General features: G+C 54.5%; 1 protein-coding gene across 1 annotated transcript; it reads right to left on the reverse strand.

The window, feature by feature from the left end:
• Positions 1-5,062: 5,062 nt before the first annotated feature.
• LHX1 (LIM homeobox 1) lies at positions 5,063-12,112 on the reverse strand. Its single transcript, XM_008569802.1, has 5 exons — positions 11,261-12,112; positions 9,136-9,362; positions 8,762-9,039; positions 7,249-7,414; positions 5,063-6,888 (listed from the first exon to the last, which is right to left on the reverse strand). Exons 1-5 carry the CDS (start codon positions 11,428-11,430, stop codon positions 6,509-6,511), a joined length of 1,221 nt encoding a protein of 406 aa, XP_008568024.1. The 5' UTR covers positions 11,431-12,112; the 3' UTR covers positions 5,063-6,508.
• Positions 12,113-12,114: the final 2 nt, after the last annotated feature.

Below are 12,114 nucleotides of genomic sequence, written 5' to 3' on the forward strand. Positions count from 1 at the left end.
TCGTCACCACGGCTCGGTCCGCCGCGCACGTGAATGTGCGGCCCAAGCCCGGGCCGGGACGCTCTCTCCCGGCCGGGTCCTCTCGTATTGACTGACACACAGGTCCCGAACACAGCCAGGGGCCGCACGGAGCCCAGCACTCGCCTCCGAGCCGGCAACTTCCGGGAGGCTCTCGTAGGAGAGGGCGGGGCCTGTGCGTCACTACTGGCGTAGCTAAGGCGAAGGCGGAAGCGCGCTGAAACCTGAAGGGATTGTCGCCGTCCAAACGCGTGTACGCGTGCGCGTGCGTCGGGGAGGGGGGGTGCGTGAGCGCGCGAGGACACGTGACAGCCTCAGGCGCTAAGCAGGGATTGCGTTCCGTGCGGCCCATGTTCCCTTGCTCGAAATATGCCTAAAGATTCGTACGTTTAGGAATAAAGCGTAGAGTAGCCGTGGCTTACGGTGGCTGATTTGGGAAGGAGGAGGGAGTAAAGGGTAAGTTTCTCAAACCTCGGGTGCGCATTTGGGCACACGTGTACTAGGACCTAAACCAGGTTTGGCATTTCACAGTTTAGAGGAGTCTGGTGCCGGGTACACGCCTTCTGCCCTTCGGCGGCCAGGATTTGGGAATCCTCTGTCAGAGATGTGTATGCGTAAGTGTGCGCCGGGCTGCCGGTGTCTTTATTAATAGGAATAATCAGGAATTGTTATGGCTGCGTATGAATAAAGATTGTTTTCTGTAGCTTTTCCAAGTAGCCTTGCCTGAGCAGGAAAAAAGGGGGTTAGGTGGGGGTTACTCTACTGCATACCCTTTGGTATTGATATCTTTGCTTTTCCGAGATGAGGGCATACTCAGCCACCTGAAACTGGTGCACGGAAAAGCTAAGGTCTACCATTAGAGAGGTGGACTCAAAATATAAAGATTTAATATTTAATTGCACCCAAGCACATGGAAAGACACAATCCCTTTATATTCTCTTTCCTTCATCAAGCATTCCCTGACTGCCCGCTATGTGGCAGGCACTGCTAGACTGCTAGATAAGAGGCGAGTAAGTTAGATTCTCTCCCGAGCTGATCAGCCTACGGGGACAAACATGTAAACAGAAACTGCAATAAGAGATAAGTGTGAGTACAAAGTGGCCTATCCTTCCAGTATCTGTTGGAGGTCGCCTGTAGAGACCTAGAACCCCCTTAACAGAAACTGCCTCAAAAGGATCCAGAAAAGAGATGTTAGTGGTGCATTGTGGCAGTGCCCCTTCTTGTAACTCCCAGGCCAGTTGGATCCCACAGCTGAACAACCTGGGGATCCCTGGGCTCCCCCCCGCCCGTGTCTCCTGTGAAACCCAAAGGAGATGATCCCTGACTTCCACAATCTTCATATACCCGCAGGGTCAAGAGCAATGAGAAGGACACCACTTTAGTGTGAACTGTCCCATGTCCCCATTGTAGGTCACTCTTGAAGAATGAAGACAACCAGGGCTGCAAAGGAGAAGGAGAACATATTTTAGGGTAAACCCCCCTGGACATGGAACGGAAAGAATGCCAGGCTAGGCAGGGGATCCAGGTGAAGAAAACAGCTTTTTACCATCCGTAAAAGAACTTAGGCTGAGAGAAGAGTTTTTTGCTTTTGTTTTTATTTTTATTTTTTTTCCTTTTTGTCTTTTTTCGTGTCCGGCAACAGATTGCAACCCTGAGTGTTGCGCCCGTACCGGACCGGGACCGGCAACGGGATCGCAACCCTCCGTGTCGCACCCGCACCTCGCTCAGCCAGTGAGCGGCCGGTCTGTACGTGGGATCTGAACCCTCCGCGGGAGCGCCACCGCGCTCACAAGCGGCGCACTGTAGCAGTGTGCCACCGGGCCGGCCCTTACTTTTGTTTTTAAACATCCTCTATAATTGCAGTCTTGTGCCTGCATCTGGGCCTCCAGAGCAAAAGTGTGCTTCTTGGGCCTCTACAAGGAGCCATTGCTCTGGGTTTCAAAGGACAAAAATGTTTCTCCCATCCCACATTTAGGAAACTACCTCTCCAGTCCTCTTCTCTTGCTGTTTTAAGCTCTAATAACGCTTAGGAACCTGGCTTTCAAGGTATAGAAAAGAGCGAAAAGGGAGAAGGAGGTGAGGCAGGAGAAGACTACCTCTAAGCTGTCATGCAAACAGGACACTGCAGGCTAATTTGGGGGCTGTGCTGAGCAAATAAAGAAAATGCTACAGGCCTGTTTACTTCCTGTCCCTTCTCTGTCCTGGTCCCTACTTGGGAAGCCCTGATTTGGGAAGCCTTTTGAGGAAGGAATCAAGACCACTCTACACCTATCACACACATTCCAGGGCCCCCCAAAATGCTTCCCCTAGTTTCTTACCCCATACTGAAGGCAGGAAGAAGACTCCAGGAGTGGAGGAAAGAGGAAAGAATTCTAGAACTTAAGATGCAGCTGAGAGAAGTTGAGGAAATGAGACAGGGGAGCAACCTCTCAAATGCTCTTTCTGGGGGCCCCTTCCTACTTGCGTTCAAGTTTCTTGAGATGGTGGAGGAGGGGCTACTTGATGGAGATGGGGATGCAGATGGAGGGTAGGCTATGGGAGGGGATATTTCAAAGACTATACCTCTCTAGAAGAAATTTCAACTTCTAGCCGCCCTAGAGAAGAGCAGATGAGATGAGCAGGAAGATGAGAATAAACGTGAGCATTTCCCCTAAAGAACAGTCCTCTCTAGAGAAGGCTGGAGGGCCTCAGGGTTCACATTCCTCTGCCTGCTGTCCAAGGGCTGCAAAGTGGCAAACAGATGTAAGAGTAGAAAAGGATGGGGCAAGGGTGACATTAGATTCCCCCCTAACCCCCACCCTCCGGCATCTCAAACGACTGTCTCTTCACTTGACCACAAGTTTCAGGGCTATAGGAAACCACGTTTGGACCCGCCTCTCTTCTCAGACGCCATCAAACCCCAGGTCCCAGACCCTTGGCAGTGCTTGTCCTGGCTCTTCACACATACTCCTTCCCGGCTTTGTCTTGCCCTCAAAGCAGCCCCCAGCCTGGGACAGCCTGGAGAAGTTGGGTGTGAGGTTGGTCTCCCTCGCCCGAGCAGGCGGCCACTCTCGGCCACTCGGCCGCTGGAACCCTGCGGGCAGGTGGCAGGAGGCACAGAGGTGACGGCTTTAAGATGGCCGCGGGGAAAAGCCAGGCTTCCAAGCCTGGCCAGAGAGGAGGCTGCCCTCTTGGGCGAGAGGGGACCACGGTGGTGCTTCCCTCCCGCCCGCGCGCCTCTCCTGGGAGCTCCGCGAAGGAGCGGTGCCACGCTTCCCCGCACCTCAGGGCCAGAGGTGGACAGCGCGGCACTGATGCGAAGGGGAGCTGGCCCTGACAGTTTTAGACCTCCTCCTCCCGGGTCTTTGGCTCCAAATTTGACTGCTGAGCCGTTGCCACCTGTTCAGGTATTCGCCCGGGTTCAGAATACCGCACCAGGGGGAACGACTGTGCCACTGCCATGGAGTTAGAGAAGAATCGAATCCGCACCGCATGGCCAACTCTAAAACACTTCTTACCAAATACCCCGATGCCATAATAAAGCTGCTAAATAATTTAGCAGTCTTGATAGGAAAATGCAGCTTCCCAATGAAGATACGTTCAGTTAAATGAATGTGTGTTTAAAGGTGGCTAGGGGGTGGTGGCTATCGTGAATAGGTTAGCTATGATTTAATGTATATAAATGCTAAAAGGGCAAAAACAAGCCGACCCAGCGATTGCATATAAAGCACATAAAGAAATGTGCTGCATATAGAGGCTATGAGTTTCAAAAATCTCCCCTGTATTTCATAAATTTTTATTTCTGAAAGAACACTACCAGATTCCTGATAGCCCCCCACCCCCCATTAGATAAGCCATCATATGGATGCAGTGAAATATTGCTTATTTTAAAGCCTTCTCTGCAGGAAAGATAAACTTGGCTCTGTCTTAAAATATGAAAACAGCACTGGAAATTATGGACCATTTAATGTAAAACCTTTGATTTTTTAAAATAAGGAAATAAATAATCCAAACTGATGGTGGTGGGGGGGAGAAGATATAACAACTATACTTTTTTGAAGTTGTTACAACAAGCAAACTGAAAGGACATTCTTGGGGGGGAGGGGAGAGAGGGAGGAGGTAGGGAGGTGTCGGTGACGGGCCATAATAATCATATAACATTGTATATTGACAAAATAAAAATTTAACGAAAAAAAATAATAATCCAAACAGATCTAGGTGATATGGAAAAGAAATTCTGGAACTATAATAGCTCTAACATTGAAACATACACATACATCCACACACGAGTATTTCATAATAGAAAAAATATTCAAATTCCTTCCATGTCTAATGAAGGCTTGAAAGAGATTGAACTACTTTTCAGAACCCATTGGCAACTCCCAGTTGAAATTTGATTTCTATATTAGTTATTTTTGTTCATCTTTCAGAGAAACTTAATATACGAGTGTATCTTGTGCCAGACAAAATAGTTTTCCTTCTGGGGATCTTCGTATGTAACAAATACTGTAAAACAACTTCATATCAGTTCTGTGAAAGGGATTAAAGTATTTCATTTCTAGCTATCCTGCACACTCAGTTTACGTTTACGTTATCTTTCAAACCATTAAATTAGAAAGCAGGATTATCTATGGAAAATGAATTTAGACTGAAAAGGACCACCTCTATATATTTACAGGAATCTGACATTCACAAGCCCGGTTTTACATGTGTGGGGAGAGGGGGAGAGAGGATGCTTTGGATCTTATGCCTAATCACAGACCAAGACCACTCATTTTTAGCCATGGATTTGATTCTATTTCAAATTCTATATTAACTTATCAGCAAACATCACTTCAACTGTATCAGTTAAATCCACAGAATGTAAATGTGTAGTTAATAACAGCAGGAAGCTACAGGGAAAAGCTTGGCTGGAATTAGCAAAGGGGTTCAGCCCCAGCCGATACAAAAACAGACATATCACACGAATACTGTCTGTCTTCCTCCTGGCTTTTGAGGGCCCATTCAGCTCCCCATCACGGCTCCCCTCCAGTCGTTGAAAACATCAAATAACACACCAATTATCTAAACATCAGATTTTCTATTTTTATTAAAAACTCACAAATTTATTCAACATGTTTTCTTTCATACAGTGAATGGTCTAATATGCACTGGAGGTCACACAAGCTTAGGTTTATTAGAACAATAAAAGACATATGAGAAATTTAATATATAAAGAAAAAAGTAGCAGCTGTTGACTGCATATTTGACCATAAAATTTAAATATTTTGGACTTTTATTTTAAAGACACAAAAATAAAACCTGTGTGGGTCTATATAAGTCATATTAACAATTCCATGAATGTTCAACAGGACTAAAAATTAGCAAAGATGTTTTTTTAAACCTTGTAACACTTTTTTTTTTTTTAAAACACTTCCTCAGGTTTCTGGTGCCAGGCACCTTTACAGTATTTGTGCTATAATTATTCTATTTGGCAACTGTCTGAATATCATGTTTTCTCTTTGCCTCGTGTAAACAACACCTTTTACATACTAGCACAGTGAGCCGCAAGCCCTGCAAATCTGTCAGAATATCTACAGGAAAAGAAAAGGAGCAATTTTGGTTGATTGTTCAAAACATTTTGTTTTTGAACAAGAGGTTTCAAAACAGGATATATTAGTAAAACACTGAACTCCTGAATTTAACATTATACGTAAACAGTTGACTGTTTTTAGCTCAATAGTCTTTTTTTCTTTTAACTTCTTGTGTGTGAAGGTAGAATACTTTTCTTGTATAACTGATGTTCAAGTCATTTTACTGAGAGGTCCAGCCGGAGACCATCCTATCCAGTGTGTCTGTGTGTGTATCTTTGCGTGTGTAGAACTTTGTGAAGGTAGAAGAGTTGATACTGAGGGCTTTACATTTAGAATTTTGCAATTTTGGCAAAAACAAAAAACAAAAACCCAGATAGACAAAAAATATATATATATAGTCCCACCTGATGCACAGCAGGTCGGCGTGTCTGAAGCTATAAGAGTTTGTTGTCACTGTTGCCGAACTCTGAGACAACACTTAGAGATATCCCAGAGCCAGAACCCTCCAGGCTGGCCCGGGAGCGCCCCAGCGGCTTCCGCCTCCCTCCCCACGGCTCCTGGCATCACCACCAACGGCTGTGCGCGCCTGCGGCTGCCGAGGATCTCTTCTCCACCCGCCAGGCGCAAGCGCCCGCGGGGTCTGTCCACGGGTCCGGATCCAGGTGGGAGGTGGGGGGGGGGAGGTCTGCAGTTCCCTTCGAGAGCCCCAGTTCTGCACCTTGCCAGCCAGTGTGTGGATCCCAGTCCCACCTCGAAGAGGATTTGGATCCTAGTTCGTGTCCCCCTTTCCCATCCGGTCTCCCCAGACGGAGAATGGTCCCCGAGGCTGGAGGAAGGAGGGGTGGGCTTGCTTTTTACGTTTTTTCTTTTTTCTATTTTTCTTAAATAAAGGTTCATTTCTGTACAACCACGAACTCCGCGGACCGTGCGAGGCCCCGCTACCACACGGCCGCCTCGTTCATTTCGGGGGGGTGGGACAGGTGGTTCCCGTAACTTGCGCCGCCGTTGACCGACAGCGACGAGAAGGGCGGGCTGGGCCCAAAGACCTCAGCCGACATGGAGTGCAGAGGCCCGGGCAGGCTGGGCTCGGGGCTGGGCGAGTCCCCGGGAGGATGCGCCAGGATGTCAGTGAACCGCTGCGCCTCGCTCGACGGGTGGTGGCCCGGCAGCGGGTGCTCCAGGCCACCCAGGGGAGTCCCGGACGGCCCGGACGACGGCACGAAGGGCAGGTCCACTGGTGTCTGGGCCTGCGAGGACGGGGGGCCTTGCGGGAAGAAGTCGTAGTTACCCCCGGGGCCGTAGTACTCGCTCTGGTAATCTGCGGAGCGACGGGAGGAGGATGTCAGGGCGGGGGCCTGGATCAGGAGGGACAGAAAGGGCGGGAAAGCGCGCCCGCGAGCGGGCTGGGGAGCGCGACGCGGGCACGAGCCGTTTGTGGGGTGCCCCTGCGGGCCTGGCAGCGGACAGGCCTGGCACACACACTGGAGCTGCTGCACCCCGCCCGCCCTCCTCACCAGAGTCGGGAATCCGGCTCTCGGTCTCACCACCTCCCCCCGATTCTCGGCCCAGCCTTCGCCCTTCTCTCTCCCGACTCTCCACTTCGCCTCCCGCGCTGCCACCCGCTTCCAGCGAAGCCAACCCCTGCCTGGCCGTGCCCCGCACTCGGCCGCGCACCCACCTCCGTAGAAGGAGAAGGGGCCGTTGGGGATGAGCTCGCCCGGCTCCAGGCGGTCCACGAGCGGCCGCATCCGGCGCGGACTGCGGAAGAAGGCGTGGCGCCGGGCGCCCAGCGCGCTCAGCTGCTTCATCCTGCGTTCCTTGGAGCGCCGGTTCTGGAACCAGACCTGCAGCACACACGCCGCGGGGTGACGCCCCGGGTGCGCGGCCAGGCCCAGCCCCTCACCCCTCCGCCTCCCGGCTCGCCGACTCCCGGGCTCCCCGTGTGGGTGCGCACTGTAGTGGTGGCGGCGTCTCAGAGCAGGACCGCTCAGGGCCGACCCTGAGCCAATGGCGAGTAGGACTCCCGACAGGCGGACCTGGCAGGCCGCCCGGTCCGAAGTGAGGCAGTTGGGGTGTAGCCGCGTTATTTCTAACAGTCACACTGTTACAGTTACAGCTTCTCCGGGCTGTACACGCATAGACACTAAACCTCTCCAAATTAGCGTCAGATACACACAGCTTCTCCTTCACGGTCCCTTGCAGCACTCCCTCCCCCCATAGTGACAGAGACGCAGAAAGAGCCTCCTGTTGGTACTCAGTCTCCCAACGATAGTGACACCAAAACACACAATCTCCTTTTCACACCCACGCACAGTCTCACAGCACTAAATAGACTTATCCACAACCTCTCACAAATAGTGACACAGACACAACCTCCCATTCATGCACACGGGTTCGCACAACCTCCCAGAGGTCTCTGGGCCTCCCTCTGAGGGCCGCCAGCACACTTGTGTGCACGCACACTCAGCCTCCCAGGCACATCCACCCATACCCTCGCAGAGCCTCCGGACAGCGTGAAATGGACATCTAGCACCGGGCCAGAGACTCCACCGGCCGAATCACACGCAGTCTCACCTCCTCCAAACGCAGAGGCCCCGCTACCTCCAGACGGCCTGCCCTCCCCATCCCACTGCGGACCTCGGGACTCCTGACCGGACCACCTCCCTTTCAATCCAGGATGCCCCAGCTCTCTTTGTAGAGGAAGTCTCTGCTCTGGGGCTTGTCGAAGTGGGGTCAGGGACCCACAAAGTTGGGGCTGGAGACTTAGAGGGAGATCACGTTGTGCAGAAGCCAGAAGAACTGGTTGACTCTGGTGCAAACACTGACCTCTCCACTTCTTCCTAACCGGGGATGGGGGTAGGGGTGGGGTGTATGCAGAAAGGGGGTCCCAACTCTCACGGAGGTGCTCGACAGTGTGCCCTCCTCCAAGCTAATGCTGAGCTCCCCGCCCCTCCCCCTCCGCCGCCACTATCACCTCTGTTGGGCTAGGAAGAAGGATTTCCAGATGCTCCACATATCGGGCCGTGTTTCAAAGGTCACGCCGGGTGTGTCTGGGCCTCCCCCCACCCCCAGCCCTTCCTCCAGCCTCCAGGGACTCACTCCTGTCCTCCACCCTGGGCTCTCCCGGTCCTGGGTGCCGGGAGTGGCCGCATGGGCCCCTGGGGGACTGAGTGGCGCGCCGGGGCCCTGACCTGGATGACGCGCATGTTGAGGCCAGTCTCCTGCGCCAGCTGCTCGCGGATGTGGCGCGTGGGCTTGGGTGTAGCAGCGAAGGCGGCCTTCAGCGTCTCCAGCTGCTTGGCTTTGATCGTGGTGCGCGGCCCCCGCCGCTTGGCGCCCAGGTTCTGGTCGTCATTCTCGTTGCTACCCCCTTCCTTGTCCGACACGTTGGCGCTCTCCGAGTCCTTGGCGTCGTCCTGCGACGGGTCTTGGGAATCCGGAGACAAACTGGGGTCACTGCCCGTGGTGGCTGGGGAGAGGGAAGGGACAGGTGAGCAGAGGCCTTGACGGGCCTTCCTCCCCTGGGACCCGCCCGCCCCTAGCAATCCGGTTATTGGGGCCTCACCCGAATGGAGGCTGTTCTCTTTGGCGACACTGCTGTTACTTAGGTAATCCTCTTTGCACACGAACTTGTTCTCGTCGATAATGTAGAGCTCCTCGCCGGTGGAGAGCTGCTTGTTACACATCATGCAGGTGAAGCAGTTCAGGTGAAACACTTTGCTCCGCGCTCTCCGCACCAGGTCGCTAGGGGAGATGCCCTGCGCGCAGCCAGCGCATTTGGTACCGAAACACCTGCGGGCATGGGGGGGCGGGTTGGCGAGGGGCAGGAGGAGACAGAGGCCGGCAGAAAGACCAGAGCGGGAGAAAGTAGAAAGTGGAGGACGAAGAAAGGAAGGGAGGGGGGAAAGGAGAGAGGGAGAAAAAGAGCACCAAAAAGAGGCAGAATGCCCATTAAGCACGTGAGGAGGCAGGAGGGGAGAGCACAGGGCACCAGGGGAAAGTCAGAGAGGAGATACACACGGTTAGAGCGAGGGGTCCAAGCTGTCCCCCAACCCCAGCCTCACGCCCGCTTCATCCCAGAGGAAAACAGCGCTGGGGAAGAAGACGTCAAGGCGGTGAACGGGAGGGGGCGAAGGCGACACTTATTTTCCGATTAGATTCGGAGCAGTCAAATTTGAATGCAAGCTCCATATGAGCGCGCCTAGGGCGTCGCTTTTCTCTCCTAGTGTCGCCTCTCTTTGATCGCAAAAGGATCCGCGCACAGGCTGGGGTTGGCGAGGTCGGGTGGGTAAACAGACAGCGGTAGAGAGCCCCGGGAGCCGTAACTGGGCCGCCGCACTTTCATGCCCCAAAGCCCAGTAGGTATTGGGCACACGGGAGCGGCGGCGCGGCTGAGCCGCTGTAGGCGCCCTTTGCCGAGGCAGGCCTCGGGGGCCGGGTAACAGCGGACACTGTCGCCGCCCTCAGATCCTGTCATTGCAGTAGAAACCTGGCGCAGCCAGCCTAGCCCCAGAGGATCAGTCCGCGCTTCCTCCCAGCCGTACCAACGTGCACAGCACTTCGCTCCTTAGCTCCCTGCAACCCGAGCCATGCGACCTGGAGCGGCCTTGGGGATAGCGCGTCCTGGACCTCTGGGCAAAGCGGCTCGGGTAGCTTCGAATCCCTCCTCCTCCCCGCCACCCCCCAGTTTGATCGGTCGCTACGAACTCAGAGAAAAGCTGAGACCAAGTCAGACGAATAAACTGAGACATTTCAAACCCGCGCCGCAGAATTATAATTCGCGTTTGCGCCTGTTCTTCTCTGTTGACTTGTGTGTGTGGATGAGATGGCAAAATAATGAGATTAAGTGAATACAATTAAAACGTTAAACGGAGGACGGGAGTAGGGAAAAGAAGTCTCCCAGCTCCGACGCATCTCGTCTTTTCCCCGGGTTTCGGCAGGGAGGTGGTGGGCCATGTCGGGGCAGTTCCTGGGAAGGTTCCAGAGCGGAGCCCTCGCCTCGGAGCCTGGGTCAGCTTTGAGCCGAGGCCGAACCGCCCGCCCACCCCGGCACCCGTGGAAAGCCAGAGAAATCCCGGGTCACTTCACCGGCTACAGAGCAGCAGTTCGCCCAGTTCTGTGCTTGGAGCCCGGTCGGGTTTCAGGAAAACCCCCGTGAGTGCAGTATCAGCCACAAGGCCGAGCTCATATCTGCGGCCACCGCGGCACTCCACGCCAGAAGCCTCCGCAGTTCCCGCCAAGACCTCTCAGAGATGGAAAAAGGAGTGGCAGGGAGCCAGCCCGGGCTTGTAAGCTCAGCCTAGCGGGCGAGCAACACGGGAGGCCTGGAGAATGCACTTGCTGGAGAATGCAGTTGCTCCGGGGAAGACAGGAGCCGGGACTACAACGCCCGAGGCTGTCCTTTCTCTTCCAAGCTTAGAGGGGCTTCTGGGCCGAGGCGGGCTCGGAGCCTTTCTTCCCAGGCACGTGCAGCCAAGCCCGGACCCACAGTTTCCAGGACGCAAGCAGGGCCGCAGCCCGGGCGCGCAGCGCGCCAGCTGGCGAGGAGGCGGGCGCCCGCGGGACCCGGCTGCCCTCTCCAGAGGCAGCTCCTAACGCGGCCGCCGTGGCCACGCTGACCTCTGATCCGAAGCAGGCCGGGAAGGACCCGCGGGGAGGGAAAAGCAGAGGCGCGGGAGGGAAGTACTCACCGGAAGAAGTCGTTCTTGCAGTAGAGCTTGCCTTCTCGGGAGAAGCACTTCTCGGTCAGGTTGCATTTACATTCACAGCACTGGACGCACTTGACGTGCCAGGCCCTGTCCAGCACATTCAAGAGGAAGCGGTCCAGGATGGGCCTTTTGCAGCCGGCACAGTGCACCATGGTCTTTGGTTTGGTCTGGTGAGGCCCGGAGAGAGAGGGGCAAGTAGACCCGAGGGTAAGACTCCGGAAGACGACCGGCAGGAGCTCCCCAGCCCCTCCAAAAAGAGGAGACACTCTCGGCGGTGCAAGCCAAAATCCGCGCCAGAAAATCAAAAGGGGGGGGGGGGGTGGGACGAGGCTGCTGGGGGATGGGGGACAACTCAGTGGAGTGTGCAGCCCGGGAGTCCAGGGTCCCGTGGCGGAGCAGCTTCACCTCAGCTCTCCAGGCGAGGAAAAGGAGTCTCAGGCGGACGAGAAAGCGACTCTTCTGCCCAGAGCTCGCGGAGGAGTGAAGGTCACCGAGAACGGCGGCGGGAACGGAAATAAATAAAACGGAGGCGGAGAAGAAGAGGAAGACGCGGCGAGCTCGGCTTGGGGGGGGAAGCGCCGCTGAGTTCTCACGGGCTTGAGGTAGAGCTGTCAGAAGTCAAAGTGCATCTGCTTTTGTCGGGGTGTGAGGGCGGGTGTGTGCGTGCCAGGCTGCCCACCACCGGGATTTCCCCCCTCTTTTTTAAAAAAAAGAAAAGGAAAGAACAAAACGAGTAGAGAAGCTTTGGATCCTAAACTGGCGGCGGGTCGGGACGCGCCGGGCGCCCGCGCTGGGCCTGGGGGAGGGGGCAGGGGCAGGCCGAGGGGGAGGGGAGG

Source organism: Galeopterus variegatus, unplaced genomic scaffold (assembly GCF_000696425.1).
Source record: "Galeopterus variegatus unplaced genomic scaffold, G_variegatus-3.0.2 Scaffold531, whole genome shotgun sequence".
Classification (NCBI taxonomy): domain Eukaryota; kingdom Metazoa; phylum Chordata; class Mammalia; order Dermoptera; family Cynocephalidae; genus Galeopterus; species Galeopterus variegatus.